The sequence below is a fragment of the Mus musculus genome, chromosome 12, assembly GCF_000001635.26.
Source record: "Mus musculus strain C57BL/6J chromosome 12, GRCm38.p6 C57BL/6J".
In the NCBI taxonomy this organism is placed as follows: Eukaryota; Metazoa; Chordata; class Mammalia; order Rodentia; family Muridae; genus Mus; species Mus musculus.
The window spans coordinates 115,134,044-115,157,871 of record NC_000078.6 but is presented as its reverse complement, the minus strand read 5'-3'; the positions used below and the strand labels follow the sequence as shown (position 1 = coordinate 115,157,871).

Sequence of the window (23,828 nt, the reverse complement as noted above, 5' to 3'; positions counted from 1 at the left end):
TTAGAATTGAGAGTTCATCCTGGTAGATTTTTCCTTTGATGAGTATGAGTTTTCATTCCTTATCCTTTATGATAACTTTTGGTTGATAGTTGATTTTAGTTGATATTAGAATGGCTGCTACAGCTTGTTTCTTGGTACCATTTTCTTTCATTCTTTTACTCTTTTATGGCCTTTTAGAGCAGACCTCATCTGAGCCTGGAAGGCTGAGTTGTCACAGTGGGGCAGGCAGGACGATCTGCCCTTCATTCAGGTTTAGGTAAATGTTTGTTTATATTCTTAATTTTGTGTAATATTCACATTTGAAGTAACACTTAAAATTCTGTCAATTTCCTAAATGTCTGTTGTCCTATATCCTTTGTCATTTCTGATGTTTTCGTCTGGATACTGTCTGTCTGTCTTTTCATTAATTTGGCTTAAGTTTTGTCTGTCTTGTTGATTTTCTCACATAACCTGCTTGTGATTCGCTTGACTGTTTTATTGTTCCTTTTCTTTTGGATTGTTTTCTGTCATGTATTTGATTATTTTGTGCTGTATGCTTCTCTTGAGTGTGCTTGCTTTTTATTCTGCCCAAATCTTTAAGGTGTATATTTAGGTTTCTAGTATAAGATCTCTCCAATTTCCATCTTTAAAAAAATATTTTATATGCTTATATTTGAAATGTTGGCCCTATGGTGAGTTCTCTATCCAAGAGTTCTTCACCTTATACTCTCTTCCTTTTGCCTCAAAGAGGGAGCTCCCTCCCACCTTCTCATTCCTCCTGACTCCTGCTTTCCTAGGTCATCACATCAATGCAGAATTAGGTTCATCCACTGCCAATGGTTCCAGACAAGGCAGTCCTTTACTACATATATGCTAGGGGCTTCAGTCTAGCTCATATATGTTCTTTGGTTGGTGGAATAGTCTCTGAGAGTTGCTGCAGTTCTCCTGTGATTCTCATTGCAGATCTCTAAGATTCTGAGATTTCACCTGGTTAGTTGCTTTGCTTTTCTCTAAGCAGTTTTTTGCATTAAATATACATCCATTATTGTTAATTCAGTCATATTTCAGCCCTAAGTTCAAAAATGTTTCAGCTTCTAAGGGTCAGCTGTGTATCCTCTGTGATTTCCTTTTTTGAGTTTAATAACTGATTTGTACTAATTGTGATTGACAAATAATGATTTTGTGTTCAAAGTCAGTGAAGATTCCTTGTTAAGCTCATCAAGAATTTATATTTTCTTTGTATATTCTTATATATTTTTGAAAAAAAATACATACAATTTATTCATATCCCTGATCCCTTCCCCAAACTTATGACAGCTCCTTTCTCATAAACTCAACAACACAGCCTTTTTTTCTTTCTGGAGAAAGGAAAAATAATGTAAAAAAATTAAAGAGGGATCAAAAACATTTCAATTAATAATAAATACCCACATGCACACACACACACACACACACACACACACACACACACACACACACACTCAAATACAAGAGAAAACTCATAAAACTGCACTATGCAAACATATAGAAAAAGAAAAGTTGAAAAATGCACAAATTGACATGAGAATAAATATGTACAACAATATAGATGAGTTCATTTTTGTTGACCTTCTGTTCCTGGACATGTGTCTGTCCTTAAGTGTGGTTAATAAGCCCAATGATGCTCCATTGGAGAAAACAAATTTTTCCTTTGCCTGTGAGGTTCAGTTTCAGAAACTTCTTTAGAGGTGAGAACTTGTGGCCCTGTCCTTCTCTCACAGGGTCTTCATTTGGTTTGAGTCTGTGCATACCCTGTGCATGCTGTCTCAGTCTCTTTAAGTTCATATGTGCATGAGTCCTGTTATATCTGGCAGATAGTTTCCCTGGAGTCATGCCATTCCTTTGGCTCTTAAAATCTATCCAGTGTTTAAATTCTTTCTCAGAAAAGAGGTTCATTATGGCGTTATTATGTAACCTAGACAAACTAAAATACTTTATACTTTTGTGGCACCTATGAGGACTCTCTGACCATTAACTCACATTGAGTTATCCTGTGACTGGCACTGACATGTTCAATTAATACCTCGTGTCTTCTGGGATCTACACTGTCTACACATGTATGTACCTCTGTTCAAATATACCTAAGTCAAAATAAAACACAAAGTTCATCCCTGTTCTTTCTACTCGGCTTTCTGCAAACATGTAACTCACGTCACCCTAAATCATGACCCACTGCAGATCACTGGAACAATGCTAATAAGAAAACTCCAAGTCTTAGCTGCATATCACAAATTTTTCATAGATTTTCTTTAAATTTATCATTTTGATAAACATACTATATCAGCAGATCTATAAATGCTATATTAACCTGAACATAAAATTATTCCATCAACACATAGACATTCCCAAATGTATACTAGCCAAATATTAACTTCATTATTTCTCAACAGTTTGCCATAGAATTAAAATTATAACTTTTGTCTCTTTTTACTTAATAATGCACTTTCCTTTACTCCTAGTATCCCAACATTGAATGATCCTAGATTTCATCTTACCTTACTCATAACACTTAACTTTGATTTATACTACACCATTGCCTTATTCTCCATTAACCAACGCCACTTCACCTTTGCAACATTCTGCCTCATCTACAAGAATTCATTTTATCTCTGTTTTATTTTATCATCTCCCTTAATTATTAGGACCCTAATGTTTTCTTCTCCCTCTCCCTCTTCTCTCTCCCTCTCTCTCTCCCTCCCTCTCTCCCTCTTCCCCTCTCCCTCTCTCCCTATTCTTATCTCTCTCCCCCTCCCCCTCCCCCTCTTTCTCTTCCCCTCCCCTCCCCCTCCTCCTCCTTCATCTTTCTCTTCTTCCTCTTCTTCCTCCTCTTCTTCACCTTATTTTTTTGAAATAATTTTTCCTCATTTACATTTCCAATGCTATCCAAAAAGTCCCCAATACACTCCTCCCCCCACTCTCGTACCCACCCACTCCCTCTTTGGCCATGGCGTTCCCCTGTACTGGGGCATATAAAGTTTGCAAGTCCAATGGGCCTCTCTTTCCAGTGATGGCCTACTAGGCCACCTTTTGATACATATGCAGCTAGAGTCAAGAGCTCTGTGGTACTGGTTAGTTCATAATGTTGTTCCACCTATAGGGTTGCAGATCCCTTTAGCTCCTTGGGTACTTTCTCTAGCTCCTCCATTGGGGGCCCTGTGATCCATCCATTAGCTGACTGTGAGCATCCATTTCTGTGTTTGCTAGGCCCCGGCATCGTCTCACAAGAGACAGCTATATCTGGGTCCTTTCAGCAAAATCTTGCTAGTGTATGCAATGGTGTCAGCGTTTGGAAGCTGATTATGGGATGGATCCCTGAATATGGCAGTCTTTATATGGTCCATCCTTTCATCACAGCTCCAAACTTTATCTCTGTAACTCTTTCCATGGGTGTTTTGTTCACAATTCTAAGAAGGGGCACATTGTCCACACTTTGGTCTTCATTCTTCTTGAGTTTCATGTGTTTAACAAATTGTATCTTATATCTTGGGTATCCTAAGTTTTTGGGCTAATATCCACTTATTAGTGAGTACATATTGTGTGAGTTCCTTTGTGATTGTGTTACCTCACTCAGGATGATGCGTTCCAGGTTCATCCATTTGCCTTGGAATTTCATAAATTCATTCCGTTTAATAGCTGAGTAGTACTCCATTGTGTAAATGTACCACATTTCGTGTATCCATTCCTCTGTTGAGGGGCATCTGGGTTCTTTCCAGCTACTGGCTATTATAAATAAGGCTGCTATGAACATAATGGAGCATGTGTCCTTACCGGTTGGAACATCTTTTGGATATATGCCTAGAAGAGGTATTGCTGGATCCTCTGGTAGTATTATGTCCAATTTTCTGAGGAACCGCCAACCTGATTTCCACAGTGGTTGTACAAGCTTGCAATCCCACCAACAATGGAGGAGTGTTCCTCTTTCTCCACATCCTCGCCAGCATCTTCTGTCACCTGAATTTTTGATCTTAGCCATTCTGACTGGTGTAAGGAGAAATCGCAGGGTTGTTTTGAGTTGCATTTCCCTGATGATTAAGAATATTGAACATTTTTTCAGGTGCTTCTCTGCCATTCGTTATTCCTCAGGTGAGAATTCTTTGTTCAGTTCTGAGCCCCATTTTTAATGGGGTTATTTGATTTTCTGGAGTCCACCTTCTTGAGTTCTTTATATATATATTGGATATTAGTCCCCTATCTGATTTAGGATAGGTAAAGATCCTTTCACAATCTGTTGGTGGTCTTTTTGTCTTATTGACGGTGTCTTTTGCCTTGCAGAAGCTTTGCATCTTTATGAGCTCCCATTTATCGATTCTCAATCTTACAGCACAAGCCTATTCTGTTCTATTCAGGAATTTTTTCCCTGTACCCATATCTTCAAGGCTTTTCCCTACTTTCTCCTCTATAAGTTTCAGTGTCTCTTTTTTTATGTGGAGTTCCTTGATCCACTTAGATTTGACCTTAGTAAAAGGAGATAGGAATGGAATAATTCGCATTCTTCTACATGATAACAGCCAGTTGTGCCAGCACCATTAGTTGAAAATGCTGTCTTTTTTCCACTAGATGGTTTTTGCTCCCTAGTCAAAGATCAAGTGACCATAGGTGTGTGGGTTCATCTCCTTAACCTTCTCCTCCTTATTTCTCCTCCTACTCTTCTTCCTCTTACTTGTCCTCTTCTTCACTCTCATTTTTAACAGTTTTTCCTATTTTATTGAAAAGAATTTCTTCTGTCACACAATATATCCTGAGTAGAGTTTGGTTTCTTTCTACTCCTCAGATTTCCACCCCACCTCCCACATCCCCTCTGGATATGCTCCCTTTCCATAACTCAGTATAAAAGAACAGGCTTCTAGGAGATGACAACCAAATATGATAAAATAATAGTGTAATAAAGAATTACCTATTATGCTGAAGTTGGAAATGGAAACCAAAAAAGAAGAAAAAATTCCCAAGAACAGGTATACAGTGAGGAACTGACTAAATTTCACAGCATTGGTCAGGAGCCACATAAAATATAGTTAGGTAATATATATATATATACATATATATATATATATATATATATATATATATATATATATATATGTGTGTGTGTGTGTGTGTGTGTGTGTGTGTGTGTGTGTGTGTGTGTGTGTGTGTGTATCTAGGTGTATTCCATTTCCCAGCTGCTTTTAATGGAGCAGCAATAAACATGGATGTGCAAAAGTCTCTCTAATAATATACAGAGTAATTTGAGTACATGCTTGTGAGAAATAGAGCTGGGACAAAGCACCGTTTTGTTTACTATTTTCGGTGACTTTTCAAACTGATTTCCAGTGTCACTACAGTAGTTTACATTAATATCAAAGCAAGCAAGGATTATCATTTTTATATATCCACATAATTATTTGTTATCATTGGTATTCTTGCTTATTCTCATCACACTGAGGTCAAATTGGAACACTAGATTTCTAGGTTTTTGGTTAAGTTTTCATTAGTTATTTAATTTATTCACTTTACATCATCTGGACCCATCTCACATATTCTCCCACTATCTTTTCTCCTCTGAGAGTGTGGATCCCTCCATTCCCTAGTTATGCCCTTACCCTGGCATATCAAATCTTCGCAGTGCTAGGCATATTCTCTCCCAATGCAGCCAGACAAGTCAGACAAGTTAGGAGAAAAAGACCCACAGGAAGTCAACAGCTTTAGGGACAGCCCCCAACCTAGTTAGTGGGGAATCTGTATGAAGACTGAGCTGCACATCTTGTACATATATTCAGGAGTCCTAGGTCCATGCTCTGTGGTTGGTGATTTAGTCTCTGAGAAGCCCCAAAGTGTCCAGGTTAGTTGACCCTATTGCAGCCATGCATTTGAGATGTTTTGTCAACAATTTAATATTACAAATATTACCGGGACTCCTTATACACATATTACTTATACACATATTACTTATGCACATATTACCAGGATTCCTCATAATACTCAAGGATATGATATTTTGAACAGGCCCATGGAACTTTAAAACAATATCTTCCTAAATGAAAAAAGGGGGAATTATATCCCTGTACATCAAAAAATTATTTAAATCAAGCTTTTTTATTTTAATTTTTTAAAATTTGCTTGCCAAGGAACTCTTTGAGTGTCTATGGTACTCTACAACTAGGTATACTCATGCCTCAGTGAAATGTAAGGGCCAACTTACAGGCTTATGGCATGGTCCCTATCAGGAACTAACATGGGGAAGAAGACATGCTTGTGTTTTTTTCTGAAGGATGCTGAAGGAGCATGATAACTGCCAGAGTGTATGGTGAGACATGCTGAGGCTGGGATAAAGAATGATGCTGATTGTGAAATTGCAGACTGCTCTGCCAATGATGATAGGGAAGCTGTATTGTGCCTATGTGTCTGATTCACTACTTTTACATCCAAACATACGAGAAGGCCCAGAAGTTGTGGTAATGGTAAAGAACACTAAGTTGATGGATATGCCTGCTGGAGGAAACTTCACTATCAGTAGATAAATTGATTACCAAGATGTACAACTGGTGTCTCTGTATGCTTTCCAAAGTAGAACACTATTGAAGGTCTGAGAGTATCTCCTACTACATTGAAGGGAAAAGATCTTGACTCATGCAAAGATGCTTTAAATGGCATTCAAGTAACTTTACCCTCTGGCCTAGAGGGTAAGAGGTAACAGGATCCACAAGAGCCACAATATTTTCTACTTTGTGAGATGAGGGAAATGGACAAATATCATAATTCCCTGGAAATGATGTGTGGGAAATAAGCCTGGGCTTTTTCAGCCCCATGGGACTTACTTAACGATTTTGGACTGGTTGGAATATAGAGGAGTGGCTAGTATGACTAATTATGCTATAGTTCCCTCTCCCCACCTATCCCCTCCTCATCAGCCTTGTCTGCTGGGCTCTGATGGACACACACAAGATATCATCAAAGACATGTATGGAAGTCGGTTGCTGCCTTAGATGATGTCAGTACTCAGCCTGAAAGATCAAGTCTAGCTTGATATGGAAGGGCCTATTGCAACATGTGTTCACATGCCTTATGTTTTGTTAGGAGGAAATATTAGCATTATTCTAACTTCTGAAAATAATACTTTTAATGTATATTGTGTTAGGTGTAATTTGACTAATTGTGTTTTAAAGTTTATTCTAAGCATTCTGTAATAATTTTACAACAACCTGCTTTTTTGATGGTTCCTGTAAATATTACTGAAGATTGGTTTAATGATAAGGGTTTACAGGTAATTAAAGTGTTAACAAGGGTGTTGGCCAGGCCTAAATACGTGACTAGTTTATTATGGCAGGTGCTGTAGCTTTGATTGCTTTAATAGTCACCGATACTTCAGCTGCTATTGCCCTATCCCAAAGTGTTCAATCAGCTCATTTTGTAAATTATTTATCCAGAAATCTTTCCATGGCATTGCATACTCAGGAAGATACAGATTATAAGATGCAATAGAATTAGATGACCTACTTGAGGTGGTTAACCTCCTCAGGAATGAAATACAGGCATGAAAAATGCAAATTATACTTAGATATCATGCTAATTATTAATGGTTTTGTGCCATGTCAAAAAATTTTAATAATACTATATATAGTTTAGAGAGTGTGCAATCCCACATGAACGGTGTTTGGAATCATGCAAATTTAAATTTAGACTTTTAAAAATTACACCAAGAAATTATTAATTTAGAAAGTGTAGAGCCTCTACATTTTGATGCAGCTTAAGCAGTTCGAGATCTACTAATACAGTTGCAGGGTTGGTTCTTTCTTAGCCTGCACTCCTACAACACAGAATCACTGTTGCTGTCACACTTGGTATAGTATTACCTCTCTATTTACTACTGCCGCAGTATGTCCTGTACATGTCACAATTTTTACATCTGAAGAGTCAGAAACATGGCCTCCTGTAAGATTGATGGGGTCCTGCATCCACTTTGACAAAGAGCCCATGACTCTTTGGAAGGCAGTAATTTGGAATTTTCAGTGTTTATCCTACACTGGTGCGGGTTGGGTGTTGGGCTATGGAAAGGTGTGGTACATGGCTCCAGAGATGGGAAAGCACTGTCTGAGGTCCTGGAGATAGCTAGAGCTGGCTCAGTGGTCCCTGGGCCTTCGCGGAGGCTGGAGACATCTGGTTCTCATCTGGTTCTTGTATACCTAGGTGCCACTGGATGCCTTGGAAATGCTGAGAATGGAATGGGGATCCACAGGCTCCATCTGGCCCGGGGCTGAGGGTAAAAGAGGGGAGATGCAGCTGGGTTCTGTTGGAAGGAGTTCTTGGTTTGGCCTTGACATGGTGGCAGATTTGGTTGGGAGCACAGAGAGGCCTTATATGGGAGATTAGACATGGCTCTATATGCAAAGGCCTTCTTTATGACTCCCTGTGGTCAATACCAGTGAAAAAGGCAGTCCTTGTTTATTTGTTTTCATTAGATGTTTCTTTAAATTTCAAATTTTATCCTCTTTCCACATTTCCTCTCAGAAACCACCCCCCCCCAACCACCATCTCATCCCTCATGCTGATGCTCACTAATCCACCCATTCCTGCTTCCCTGTGCTGGCATTCCCCTAGACTGGGGCATTGAGCCTTCACAAGGCCAAGGGCCTTTCCTCTCATTGATGTCCTACAAGGTCATACTCTGCTACATATGCAGCTGAAGTCTTCAGTCCGTGTTGTGTACTCTTTGTTTGGTGGTTTAGTCCCTGGGAGCTCTGGGCATACTGATTGGTTCATATTGATGTTCCTCCTATGTGGCTGCAAACTCCTTCAGCTCTTGGGTCCTTTCTCTAGCTCCTCCATTGGGGAGCCTGTGCTCAGTCCAATAGATGACTGTGAGCCTCCACTTCTGTATTTTTTAGGCAGTGGTAGAGCCACTCAGGAGACAGCTATATCAGGTTCTTGTCACAAGCACGTTTTGCCATCCATGATATTGTCTGGGTTTGGTAAGTGTATATGGGATGGAGCCCCTGGTGAGGCAGTCACTGGATGAGCTTTCCTCCAGGTTCTTATCCAAACTTTGTATTTGTATTTCCTCATATGTTTGTTTTGATCTCCCTTCTAAGAAAGATCAAAGTATCCATGCTGTTGTCTTCTTTCTTCTTGAGCTTCATGTGGTCTGTGAATTGTATAATGGATATATTGAGCTTCTGGGCTAATATACGCTTATCATGGAGTGCATACTATGTGTGTTCTTTTGTGATTGTGTTCCCTCACTCAGGATGATATTTTCTAGTTCCATCCATTTGCCTAAGAGTTTCATGAATTCATCTCTTTTAATAGGTGAGTAGTACTCCATTGTGTAAATGTGTTATGGCTGAAAATAGATGAGTAAAGCCATTCCCCATTTCTCAGGGCAGGACTCAGGTCAAATTCTTTTTGCATGTAGAGTGTCTGGGAAGGAAAGCTTAATTGCTTAAGCCCTTCAGTAATTTATGTCAGAGGTAACTTACTGAATGAACATTCCAGAGATTCCATAAAACATTTGGAAAGTAGTTATTACTACATATTATATATCTGACCATTGAGGACACCATGGTGTATCAGTTTTTTAAGGAATCAGAGTGAGAAGATGTGAGCCTGTTTTCAGACACAATCGTCTCTGCAAAGGCAACTCAAGTAGTAAAACTAGTGCACAGACCCTTAAGTGGTGTTCCGATTCATCAACTATAGACAGGTACAAAAGGAAATGCTAGTGGTTTTTGATCAATGAAAAGAAGGGACAACCAGAGGTGATGGGAAAAATCATTCATGTTGAAAGTAGAAAAATAGAAAAATGTTACAAATCCATGTGTGCATTTATTCAAGGAAATGTCCTGCACAGACATTGTACCAGATCAGCAAGTATTTTGATCTTCATATTAGTTAGACTTGGTAGAATAAACTCATATTATTCACAATCTTACAGAATTTGGACATTTGTGAATGGAGGATATTTTATGAGGAGGATGTCTATGTACATCCATACTAATCAACTAGGCATGCAGTCCTGTGCATTGCAACATATGAGAGACACTAGCATCACATATTCTGGAGTATGACATACACCACTATAGACATTACCCAGCACCTCAGTGTTATGTAATGCCAAGATACAACCATCTAGCACCCTGTATTGTAGGGGAAATTCTTCCTGTCCAGAAAAGTCCCTGATGCTCTGAGGATGCTGCCTTGTAAACTGACAATTCACAAGAAATCACATGATATCTGACCAGGAAGGGAAGATAGAACATGAATTCTACTGGTGTTTCATTTATCCTGCAATATTATGTGCATCTAATTCATTAAACAGAAGTTATAGTACAATATATATATATATGAATATTCTGAATCTACATAATATGTATTTTTAATATGTTTAAATATACTTCAGATAGTTAAGTACATATGTACACATAGTACTAAACAGTGTGATTGGTTTCTCTCAATCCTGAGTTAACACTCCAAATCTACCCTCAATTTGTGAAACATCAACTTCTAAACAGCTTTAGTACCACATGCCTTGCCCAGAAATAAGAGGACCCTGGATAGGAAAGCTATTCTGGTAGAGATAAAGCTTTATAAGTACACAGATTCTCTGCCCACGAGGTTCTCTATCATGGGGATTTCCTCTCGACCCTCACCCCATTAAATGGATGCACATGCAGGTTGAGAAACAGATTGAGTTGAAGAATACAGTTACTTGATTTCTACTTCCTTGCCAATGTGAATTTCTTTTGGGCTATTAACTTTTCTGTGAGTACCACAGTGGTTCTTCCTCATTTTATTGTATGTTACTGATCCAGTAATTCATACATGGATACAAGGGGCAATATATAAGAGCTCAAGATTCATCATTGTACTGCTACCCTCAGCTGCTCTGGCCAAGGTACAGCCTGATGAAGACAACAAAGACCTTGATCTCTGTTGTTTAGACCTTATTACAAATTGGAACTGCTAGAGTTGTACCCATCTGTTACTAGGAAAGAGGATAACTTTGGAAGAATTATTAAGGATAATGTAGAAACAACTTAAATTCAGACAGTGAGACACTAGTAATCTCCAGATAAACAAGAGCCATTTTTCCCTGAGGCTGAACCAAGTAAGCACACTTTTTTCAGGGTAACATTACTGCTCAAGTCAGACTGGGCAACTTTATGAGAAACCTCCTTGCAGGTGAGTTCTGGACCAGCAGGGGGCACAATGGGGCCCAGAATGGTCAGCAGAGAGATGTTGTTGGTGTGGAGGGGACTCTATCTTCTGTTGTTTTCTATATTAAATTACATGTACGTAATGTGATTGACCTGTAGTGTTTCCTTGTCAAACGCAGTGAAGATTCTTTGTTAAACATTTCAAAGATTTATATTTTCTTTATGAATATATATCAAATATATATCATATATATTCATATCTTCTTGATGCAGACACAGTTTATTTACATAATTTAGTTCTTATAATGCTGCAATAATCACTCATGTATAAATGTCTGAAGTATATTTGACTTTGGTCATTTATGTGACTTTTTTAATGTATAAAATATTGGAAAGGCAAATTTAATTGTATGCATTGACTGGAGGCTGTTAATTCTAATAAGTCAGCTGTTTTTGAAATTTCCCATCTGTCAACTGTGTCACAAGTGGGGCCACTGTCTCAGGCTGCAAATCTTTTTAGTGCACAGGCTCTAATGTTACATCCATAGCCTCAACACAAGGTTCAGGGATGAGGTATGGGATGAATTACCTCAGACAAGATTAGGAATTGGGCTTCAGCATCCTGATTCCTGACCCAGATGTCCCTTCTTCTCCAGCAGGAGTAGGTGCTTATATAATATGTATCCAGCTCATAAATATGCAAATCCTGTGAATCTACAGTGATAAATATAGGGTTGTCTACACCTCACAAAAAAGCATAAGATCACTGTTCTCTCTACAGTTACTGAGCACACAGGATCTCACCATGGGATGGAGCTGTATCATCCTCTTCTTGGTAGCAACAGCTACAGGTAAGGGGCTCACAGTAGCAGGCTTGAGATCTGGCCATACACTTGGGTGACAATGACATCCACTCTCTCTTTCTCTCCATAGGTGTCCACTCCCAGGTCCAACTGCAGCAGCCTGGGGCTGAGCTGGTGAGGCCTGGGTCTTCAGTGAAGCTGTCCTGCAAGGCTTCTGGCTACACCTTCACCAGCTACTGGATGCATTGGGTGAAGCAGAGGCCTATACAAGGCCTTGAATGGATTGGTAACATTGACCCTTCTGATAGTGAAACTCACTACAATCAAAAGTTCAAGGACAAGGCCACATTGACTGTAGACAAATCCTCCAGCACAGCCTACATGCAGCTCAGCAGCCTGACATCTGAGGACTCTGCGGTCTATTACTGTGCAAGACACAGTGTTGTAACCACATCCTGAGAGTGTCAGAAACCCTGGAGGAGTAGCAAACTGCCCTGGGACTGAGGAGATTCAGAGATGGTTTGCTTGTAGACTTGCTCAGATACAGCCATTCAGATAGTCCATTTCTGTGTGTGTTCCTTAGAATCCTGTAGTGCTTTTGTCAACTTTGCAAATGGACATCGATTAATCATGTGATATTGATTTAGGACACTCCTAGAGTATCCCATACATTGTCAATCACTTTTCTTACCAGTGACCATGTCTGTTGACATATTTCTTTTGTAAGAAAACAATAAAAAAACAAACTGTGATTAGGCATGATAAAAATATCCATAGATTTTTTAAAACAGTAGAATTTCCATTGGATTAGCTAGGTATAAAGTATAATATGAATTTGACCTGTAGAATCCCACCAACTACTGGGTACAAAATGACCTTTCAGCACTAAGTCTTATGTGACTTCTCCATGTTTTGATTACTCTGCTTGTGTAGTCCCACAGAAGTTCCAGGCTTTTAGAATATAAGTGGTAGAGAATTGACAGTTCATCCTGGTAGATTTTTCCTTTGATGAGTATGAGTTTTCATTTCTTATCCTTTTTGATAACTTTTGGTTGATAGTTGATTTTAGTTGATCTTAGAATGGCTGCTACAGCTTGTTTTTTCTTGGAAATATTTTTCATTCTTTTACACTCTTATGATCTTTTAGAGTAGACCTCATCTGAGACTGGAAGGCTTAGTTATCCCATTCGGGCAGGCAGGATGATCTGCCCTTCATTCAGGTTTAGGTAAATGCTTGTTTATATTTTTAATTTTTGTGTAATATTCACATTTGAAATAACATTTAATAATTCTTTCAATTTTCTTGGTGTTTGTTGTCGTATCTCCCTTTTCATTTCTGATGTTGTCATCTGGATACTGTCTGTCTTTTCATTAACTTGGCTTAGGGTTTGTCTGTCTTGTTGATTTTCTGACAGAATCAGCTTGTGATTTCCTTGATTCTTTTATTGTTCCCTTTGGATTTGATTGATTTCTGTCCTGTATTTGATTATTTTGTGCTGTCTACTTCTCTTGAGTGTGTTTGCTTTTTATTCCCCCGAAATCTTTAAGGTGTATATTTAAGTTTCTGGTATAAGATCTCTCTAATTTCCTTCTTTAAAAAAATGCTTATTTATATTCCAAATGTTGGCCCCATGCTGAGTCCTCTATCCAAGAGTCCCTGTTTTCCTAGGTCAGCACTTACAACATATGTGCCAGGGGCTTCAGTGTAGTTCATATATGTTCTTTGTTTGGTGGCATAGTCTCTGAGAGTTGCTCTAGTTGTACTGTGATTCTCATTGCAGATCTCTAAGATTCTGAGATTTCACCTGGTTAGTTGCTTTGCTTTTCTCTAAGCAGTTTTTTTTTGCATTAACGATCCATCCATTATTGTTAATTCAGGCATATTTCAGCCCTAAGTTCAAAAATGTTTCAGCTTCTAAGGGTCAGCCAAGTCCTGATATGCTTCCACATTTTAGTTTGTAATATCAACACTCTCACTCCTCTGTACAATTATCCTATAAGTCTTTTTTTCTTTCCTTGTTTAACCATGTAAAGTCAATGACCTATCATCTGTATACAGCTGCTCTAGGTGTAGCTTAAGGAAGACAGAGAGAAGCCTGTCATCTCCTATCATTTCCATTTTAGAAATGGGTACTGTTAGAGCTGGATCCCACTGCCACCAAGAAGGAACCTGGTTTTGACAGGGATATTATATTAATATTGCACAACTTAACATCTCTGGTGCATACACCATTATACCCAGATAAACTAGAGCCCTTTCTCCCTTCAGCTGATCTCTGCAAACAACGATGTTACATGAAAAAGTAAATAGAGGAGATAGAACCTGTAGAGTCCATCTATAGTAGATAAGCATAACCCTCAGTTGAGGTTTGGGGCCACGAACCCATCTCAAAAAATTTTAATCCAGAATTTCTCTGTCTACAGAAAATATAGTGACAAAGAATCTAGCAGAGACTGAAGGAAAGGCCACCCAGAGACTCCCCTACCTGAGGATCCATCCCATATCCAGTCACCAAACCCAGACACTATTGCTGATGCCAATAAGTGCTTGCTGACAGAAGTCTAATATAGTTGTCTCCTGAGAGGTTCTGCCAGTACCTGACCAATATAGATGCAGATGTTTTCAGCCAACCAACAGAGTGAGCACAGGACAGGGACACCAGTGGAGGAGTTAGGGAAAGAACTGAAGGAGCTGAATGCTTTGGAAATCCTATAGGAAGAACAACAATATCAACAAATCAGACACCACAGAGCTCCCCAGGACTAAACCATCAACCAATGAGTACACATGGAGAAACCCATGACTCCAGCTGCATTTGTAGCAGAGGATGGCCTTGCCTGGTTTCAATGGAGGGGAACCCCTTGGTCCTGTGAAGAGTCAATAGCCCAATGTAGGGCAATGCCAGATCAGGGAGGTAGAAGTGGGTGAGTGGGTGAGGGAGCACCCTCATAGAAGCAGGAGAGAGGAGATAGGATAGGGGGTTTCCAGAGGGAAAACTGGGAAAGAGGATGCTGGGCATCAGTCCTCTACAGGACCGAGGACCTTCCCTCCCATTGATGGCAGATAAGGCCTCCTCTGCTACATATGTTCATACAACCAGCAGAGCTGATAGTATTGCTAACATGCCCTGAGCATAAAACATTTTACTTCGTGTTGGCCTTCTATTGCTGGATATATGTTCAACCTTAAGTGTTGTTAATAGACCCAATGTTGCTCTATGAGAGAAATATGATTTCTTCTTGTAAGTCAGTGTCAATTTCAAAAACTTCGTGGTCATGGTTAAGAACCTGTGGCCATGACTTTCGCTTAGCACTGGGACTCCATGTAGGTTATGTGCATAACTTGTGTATGTTGTCACAGTTACTGTAGGTTCATATGTACATGAGTCCTGTTATGTATGAAAGACAGTTTCTTTGTTGCTAGGTCCTCTGGCTCTTTTAGTCTATTAGATGGATTAATTCTTTTTGAGAAATGAGGTTATTGTGGAGTTATTGTGTGAAACTTAGAGCAACTGCAACACCTCATACTGTTTTAGCACCTATGAGGACACTGTGACCATTAACTTATAGTATGCTATCCTGTGACTGGCACTGAGATTTTCAATTAATAACTAATGTCGTCTGGGAACCTTACTATCTACCCATGTAGGTATCTCTGTTCAAATATACATAAGTCAAAATAGAACACACAGCTAACCCATCTACTTTCTTTTGGCTTTCTGCAAGCATGTATCTCAGATTACCACAGAGCATAACCAGACACAGACCTCTGAGACAATATGAGTCACTTAACTGCAAGTATTATCTGCATTTCACAAGTTATTCATAGATTTTCCTTGAATATATTAATTTTGATAAACCCACTATCAGCATATCCATAAATGCTATGATAATCTGAACATTAAATTACTCTATCAACACATAAGTATTCCCAAATGTATACTAGGCAGCTATGAACTGTTCATTATTTCTCAAACAGTTTGTCAAAGAAATAAAATTATAATATTTGTCTCTTTTTACTCCATAATTTACTTTGTTTTACTCCCAGGATTCCTGGTTTGTATGTACATATGCTACGTACCTTTTATGTCCTCTATAATTTATATATACATATATAAATAAACCCCATTCAACATATCTTCTTCAAGGTCCATTCAATAATTTAAGATTTTGTAATTCATGTTTTAGTATGAGTAGTGTTCCTATACATCCCACAATGTCAATATTTATTTGACTTTTGTTACAGATCTAGGTGGTTCCCAGTTCCCAATGCTGTGAAAGGATCATCAATAAATATGGATGTGAAAGTGTCTCTATAATAGATCATTGAGGACATGCTTTTTTGGGAAATACCTGGGATAAAACACGATATTTTTTTAATATTATTGGTGATATTTTCAGACTTATTTCCAGTCACTACATTACTTTACACTTATATCAAAAGCAAGCAAGACTTAAAATTTTGCAGTACACGTGCTTATTTGATATAATATATATTCTTTCTTATTCTCATCTGACTGAGGTCAAATTGGAACATTAAATTTTGGGGGGTTTTGTTGAATTTTTATTTATTCACCTTATATCCTCCAGTCCCTTTCACAAGTTCTCCTCCTTATCCCCTTCTCTTCTGAGAGGGTGAAGCCCTCTCTTTCTTAGGTATCCCCCTACCTTGCATATCAAGAGTCTTCAGTAAACAACTATATGGTAAATTTTGGAGAAGGTACCATGAGGTGATGAGAAAAAGGTATATACTTTTGTTTTAGGATAAAATGTTCTGTAGATATCCGTTAAATCCATTTGTTTCATAACTTCTGTTAGTTTCACTGTGTCCCTGTTTAGTTTCTGTTTCCAGGATCTGTCCATTGATGAAAGTGGTGTGAGGTGCAATGTGTGCTTTGAGCTTTACTAAAGGTTCTTTAGTGAATGTGGCTGCCCTTGCATTTGGAGCATAGATATTCATAATTGAGAGTTCCTCTTGGAAGATTTTACCTTTGATGAGTCTGAAGTGCCCCTCCTTGCCTTTTTTGATAACTTTGGGTTGGTAATCTATTTTATTCGATATTAGAGTGGCTACTCCAGCTTGTTTCTTCAGACCATTTGCTTTGCAAATTGTTTTCCAGCCTTTCACTCTGAGATAGTAGTCTCTGTCTTTTTTCCCTGAGATGGGTTTCCTGTAAGCAGCAAAATGTTGGGTCCTGTTGGTGTAGCCAGTCAGTTAGTCTATGTCTTTTTATTGGGGAATTGAGTCCATTGATATTAAGAGATATTAAGGAAAAGTAATTGTTGCTTCCTATTATTTTTTGTTGTTAGAGTTGGCATTCTGTTCTTTTAGCTGTCTTCTTTTAGGTTTGTTGAATGATTACTTTCTTGCTTTTTCTAGGGTGTAGTCCATCTTTGTATATTTTTTTCTGTTATTATCCTTTGAAGGGCTAGATTTGTGGAAAGATATTGTGTCAATTTGGTTTTGTCATGGAATACTTTGTTTTCTCCATCTATGGTAATTTAAATTTTGGCTGGGTATAGTAGCTTGGGCTGGCATTTGTGTTCTCTTAATGTCTGCATAACATCTGTCCAGGATCTTCTGGCTTTCATAGTCTCTGGTGAAAATTCTGATGTAATTCTAATAGGCCTGCCTTTATATGTTACTTGACCTTTTTCCCTTACTGCTTTTAATATTCTATCTTTATTTAGTGCATTTGTTGTTCTGATTATAATGTGTTGGGAGGAATATTTTTTCTGGTCCAGCCTATTTGGAGTTCTATTGGCTTCTTGTGTGTTCATGGGCATCACGTTCTTCTGGTTTGGGAAGTTTTCTTCTATAATTTTGTTGAAGATATTTGCTGGTTCTTTAAGTTGAAAACCTTCATTCTCATCTACTCCTATTATCCATAGGCTTGGTCTTATCATTGTATACACATTGTTCACAAAACAGACCTCAAGAGATACAAAAGTATTGAAATTGTCCCATATATCCTATCAGATCACCATGGACAAAGGCTGATCTTCAATAACAACATAAATAATAGACAGCCAACGTTCACATAGAAAGTGAACAACAGTCTATTTGATGATACCTTGGTCAAGGAATACATAAAAAAGAAATTAAAGGTGTTTTAGAGTTTAAAGAAAATGATGCCACAACCTACCCACATCTATGGGACAACATGAAAGCATTTCTATGAGGAAAACTCATAGCTCAGAGAGTCTTCAAAAAGAAACTAGAGAAAGCACACACTAGCAGCTTGACAATATACCTAAAAGCTCTAGAACAAAAGGAAGCAATTTCACCCAAGAGGAGTATACACCAGGAAGTAATCAAACTCAGGGGCGAACTCAACCAAGAGGAAACAAGAAGAACTATTCAAAGAATCAACCAAGTGAGGAGCTGGTTCTTTGAGAAAATCAACAAGATAGATAAACCCTAAGCCAGAATCACTAGAGGGCACAGGGACAGCATCCTAATTTAAAAAAATCAGAAATGAAAATGGAGACATAACAAGAGATCCTGAAGAAATCCAAAACACCATCAGATCCTTCTACAAAAGGCTATACTCAACAAAACTTGAGGACCTGGATGAAATGGACAAATTTCTAGACAGATACCAGGTACCAAATTTAAATCAGGATCAGATTAATGATCTAAACAGCCCTATATCCCCTAAAGAAATAGAAGCAGTCATTAATAGTCTCCCAACCAAAAAAAGCCCAGGACCAGATGGATTTAGTGCAGATTTCTATCAGACCTTCAAAAAGATCTAATTCCAGTTCTTCATAAACTATTCCACAAAATAGAAACAGAAGGTAATCTACCCAATTCATTCTATGAAGCCACAATTACTCTGATACCTAAACCACAGAAAGACCCAATAAAGATAGAGAACTTCAGACAAATTTCCCTTATGAAAATCAATGCAAAAATACTCAATAAAATTCTCAATAAACGAATCCGAGAACACATCAAAACAATCATCCATTCTGACCAAGTAGGTTTCATTCCAGGGATGCAGGGATGGTTTAAAATACAGAAATCAAANAATGTAATCCACTATATAAACTAACTCAAAGACAAAAAACACACGATCATCTCTTTAGATGCAGAGATAGCATTTGACAAAATCCAAAACCCATTCATGATAACAGTCTTGGAAAGATCAGGAGTTCGAGGCCCATACCTAAACATGATAAAAAGCAATCTACAGCAGACAGGTATCAACATCAAAGTTAATGGTGAGAAGCTGGTAGTAATCCCACTAAAATCAGGGACTAGATAAGGCTGCCCACTTTCTCCCAACCTATTCAATATAGTACTTGAAGTCCTAGCCAGAGCAAATCGACAACAAAAGGAGATCAAGGAGATGCAAATTGGAAAGGAAGAGGTCAAAATATCACTTTTTTTCAGATGACATGATAGTATATATAGGTGACCCTAAAAATTCCACCAGAGAACTCCTAATCCTGAAAAACAGCTTCAGTGAAGTAGCTGGATATAAAATTAAATTAAACAAGTTAATGGCCTTTCTCTACACAAAGGATAATCAGGAGAGAATGAAATTAGGGAAACAACACCATTCCCATAAGTCACAAATAATATAAAATACCTTGGTGTGACTCTAACTAATGAAGTGAAACATTTGTATGATAAGAACTTCAAGTCTCTAAAAAAAGAAATTAAAGAAGATCTCAGGAGATGGAAAGATCTCCCATGCTCATGGATTTGCAGGATCAATATAGTAAAAATGGCTATCTTGCCAAAAATCAATCTACAGATTCAATGCAATCCCCATCAAAATTCCAACTCAATTCTTCAACGAAATAGAAAGGGCAATCTGCAAATTCATCTGTAATAACAAAAACCCTAGGATAACAAAAACTCTTCTCAAAAATAAAGGAACTTCTGGTAGAATGACCATGCCTGATCTAAAGCTGTACTACAGAGCAATTGTGATAAAAACTGCATCGTACTGGTATAGCAACAGACAAATAGATCAATGGAATAGAATTGAAGACCCAGAAATGAACCCACGTACCTATGGTCACTTTATCTTTGACAAGGGAGCTAAAACCATCCAGTGGTGTGTGTGTGTGGGGGGGAACAGCATTTTCAACAAATGGTGATGGCACAATTGGCAGTTATCATGTAGAAGAATGCAAATTGATCCATTCCTCTCTACTTTCATTAAGGTCAAAACTAAGTGGATCAAGGAACTCCACATAAAACCAGAGACAGTGAAACTTATAGAGGAGAAAGTGGGGAAAAGCCTCGAAGATATGGGCAAAGGGGAAAAATTCCTGAATAGAACACCAACGACTTGAGCTGTAAGATCGAGAATAGACAAATGGAACCTCATAAAATTACAAAACTTCTGTAAGGCAAAAGACACAGTTAATAAGACAAAAAGGCCACCAACAGATTGGGAAAGGATCTTTACCAATCCTAAATCAGATAGGGTCTAATATCTGAAATATATGAATAACTCAAAAGGGTGGATTCCAGAACCTCAAATAACTCCATTAAAATATGGGGCTTGGAGCTAAACAAAGAATTTTCACCTGAGGAATACCAAATGGCTTAGAAGCACCTGAAAAAATGTTCTGCATCCTTAATCATCAGGGAAGTGCAAATCAAATCAACCCTGAGATTCCACCTCACATCTGTCAGAATGGTTAAGATCAAAAATTCAGGTGACAGCAGATGCTGTCCAGGATGTTGAGAAAGAGGAACACTCCTCCATTGTTGGTGGGATTGTAAGCTTGTACAACTACTCTGGAAATGAGTCTCACATTTCCTCAAAAAATTGGACATAGTACTACCAGAGGATCCCACAATTCCTCTCCTGAGCATATATCCAGAAGATGTTCCAACTGGTAAAATGGAAACATGCTCCACTATGTTCATAGCAGCCTTATTGATAATAGCCAGAATCTGGAAAGAAGCCAGATGTCTCTCAACAGAGGAATGTATACATATAATGTGGTACATTTGGACAATGGAGTACTACTCAGCTATTAAAAATAATGAATTTATGAAATGACTCTGCAAATGGATGGACCTGGAGGTCATCATCCTGAGTGAGGTAACCCAGTCACAAAAGAACTCGCATGATATGTACTCATTGATAAGTGGATATTAGCCCAGAAACTTAAAATACCCAAGATACAAGATACAATTTGCAAAACACATGAAACTCAAGAAGAAAGAAGACCAAAGTGTGGACACTTTGCCCCTTCTTATAATTGGGAACAAAACACCCATGGAAGGAGTTACAGAGACGAAATTTGGAGCTGAGATAAAAGGATGGACCATATAGAGACTGCCATACCTAGGGATCCATCCCATAATCAGCCTCCAAATGCTGACATCATTGCATACACCAGCAAGATTTTGCTGAAAGGACCCTGATATAGCTGTCTCTTGTGAGGCTATGCCAGGGCCTGGCAAACACAAAAGTGGATGCTTACAGTTAGCTATTGGATGGAACACAGGGGTCCCAATTGAGGACCTAGAGATAGTACCCAAGGAGCTAAAGGTGTCTGCAACCCTATAGGTTGAACAACAATATGAACTAACCAGTACCCCCGGAGCTCATGTCTCTAGCTGCATATGTATCAGAAGATGGCCTAGTTGGCCTTCATTGGGAAGAGAGGCCCCTTGGTCTTGTAAATTTATATGCCTCAGTATGGGGGAACCCCAGGGCCAAGAAGTGGGAGTGGGTGGGTAGGGGAGTTGGGGGGAGGGTCTGGGAGACATTTGGGTAGAATTTGAAATGTAAATTAAGAAAATACATAATTAAAAAATACATTCAAGAAATAAGTAAATAAATAAATAAATGAATGAATAAATAAAAAAATAAAAAATAGTCTTCAGTACTAGGCACATTTTTTTCCCACTGCAGCCAGACAAGGCAGACAATTTAGGGGAACAGGATCCACAAATAAATAAATAAATAAATAAATAAAATAAATAAATAAATAAATAAATAAATAAATAAAATAGTCTTCAGTACTAGGCACATTTTTCCCACTGCAGCCAGACAAGGCAGACAAGTTAGGGGAAGAGGATCCACAGGAAGGCAACAGTTTTAGGGACAGACCTCACTCTAGTTTTTGGGAGAGTCCCAGGAAGACTTAGCTGCACATCTGCTTCAGATGTTCAGGGGTCCTAGTTCAAGTCCATGTATGTACTTTTCTTGGTGATTTAGTCTTTGAGATCCACCATGCATCTGTGTTACTTAGCTCTGTTGATGTTCCTTGGGAGACTCTATCTCTTCCAGATCCCTCAATTCTTCTTCCAACTCCTCCACAAGACTCTCATAGTTCCATCCAATGTTTGGCTATGGGTCTCTCTCCATCTGTTTCAGACAGTTGCTGGGTGGAGCCTCTGAGGATAGCTATGAGAATCACCTATCTGAAAGCATAAAAGGGAATCATTAATAGTGTCAGGGATTGGTGTTTGACAATGGATTAGTTTCAAGTTTGGCCAGGAGACGGGCCATTTCCACAGGCTGTGCTGTATCTTTGTCCCTGCATTTCTTGTAGACAGGAAAAGTTTTGGGTTGAAAGTTTTGTAGGTGGGTTGGAATTTCTATTGCTCCACCAGGGTTGTTTCTGGATATAGGAATTAGTTTCTTCAGATTCCATATCCCCAAAATAGTGTGTCACAGCTAAGGTCACTCCCATACAAAGGGACATCCAATCTCCTGCCACTTCTCTGCCTATGTTAATTGGATCTGATGTTCCTGAATCATACAGAACTGTAGGTCAGGAACCACACAGACCAAAGATATCCATCAGAGGCCTATCATACCATGCCCATTGATGTACATCTTCCTCTCAATACTGACTACAACAAGAAGATCCAGGACCAATGCAGTCTATATTGCTAAGGATACTTGAAAGAGCACCAACAAGATTGAGGGCAACATGACACCTCCAAAGCATACCTAACCAACTACAGCATGCCCTGGATATCCTAACACAATCAAAATACGAGAAAATGACTTAAAATCCAATCTTATTAGGATGATGGAGACCTTTAAATAGGAAACGAATAAATCCCTTAAGAAATACAGGAAAATACAAATAAACAGTTGAAGATAATAATTAAAATGTTTTAAGATTTAAAAATGGAATTAGAAACAATAGAGTAAACACAAACTGATGGAATCTTGTAGATGGAAAACCTAGAGAGCAGAAGCACTGGATGCAAGGATGATATTCAATAGTTCCATACATTTGTTTGCAAAATTCACTATACCCTTGCTTTTAATAGCTGAGGTGGAGAGATGGCTCAGCAGTTAAGAGCATTGACTACTCATTCAAAGGCCCTGAGTTCAAATCCCACAACCATGTTGGCTCATAACCATCTGCAATGAGATCTAATTCGCTCTTCTGGTGTGTCTAAAGACAGCTACAGTGTACTTAGGTATAATAATAAATAAATATTAAAAATACAAAAACTTATTTACCAGGTATGACCTAGTATTCCATTGTGTAAATGAACCACATTTTCTGTATCCATTCTCTGAATGAGGGGTGACTTAGTTTTTTTCAGATTCTGGCTATTACAAATAGAGCTGCAATAAGCATAGTAGAATACACTTCTTAGTGTATGATGGAGAGTTGTGGGTTATATGTCCAAGAGTGTTACAGCTGCGTAGAACTATTCCTGATTTTCATAGAAATCCCAAGACTGATTTCCAGATTGGTTGTACAAGTTTTCACTTCTGCCAGCAACTGAGGACTGTTTTCCTTGCCAGAATGTGCTGTGTATCTTGTGTTTTTCATCTTCATCAATGTTATTCTACATTATACTATTAGCTAAGGACTGTGGTACAGGGCATAGAGAAACCAAACTTCAACTGACCTGGATAGCCTACCT

General features: G+C 38.5%; 1 gene segment (V, D, J or C) and 1 further gene; both read left to right on the top strand.

The window, feature by feature from the left end:
* Positions 1-23,828, top strand: part of Igh (immunoglobulin heavy chain complex) — a 2,751,187-nt gene that overhangs the window by 852,083 nt on the left and 1,875,276 nt on the right.
* Ighv1-52 (immunoglobulin heavy variable 1-52) lies at positions 12,092-12,385 on the top strand. The segment is given in 1 exon segment: positions 12,092-12,385. A coding segment is annotated over 1 exon segment (294 nt).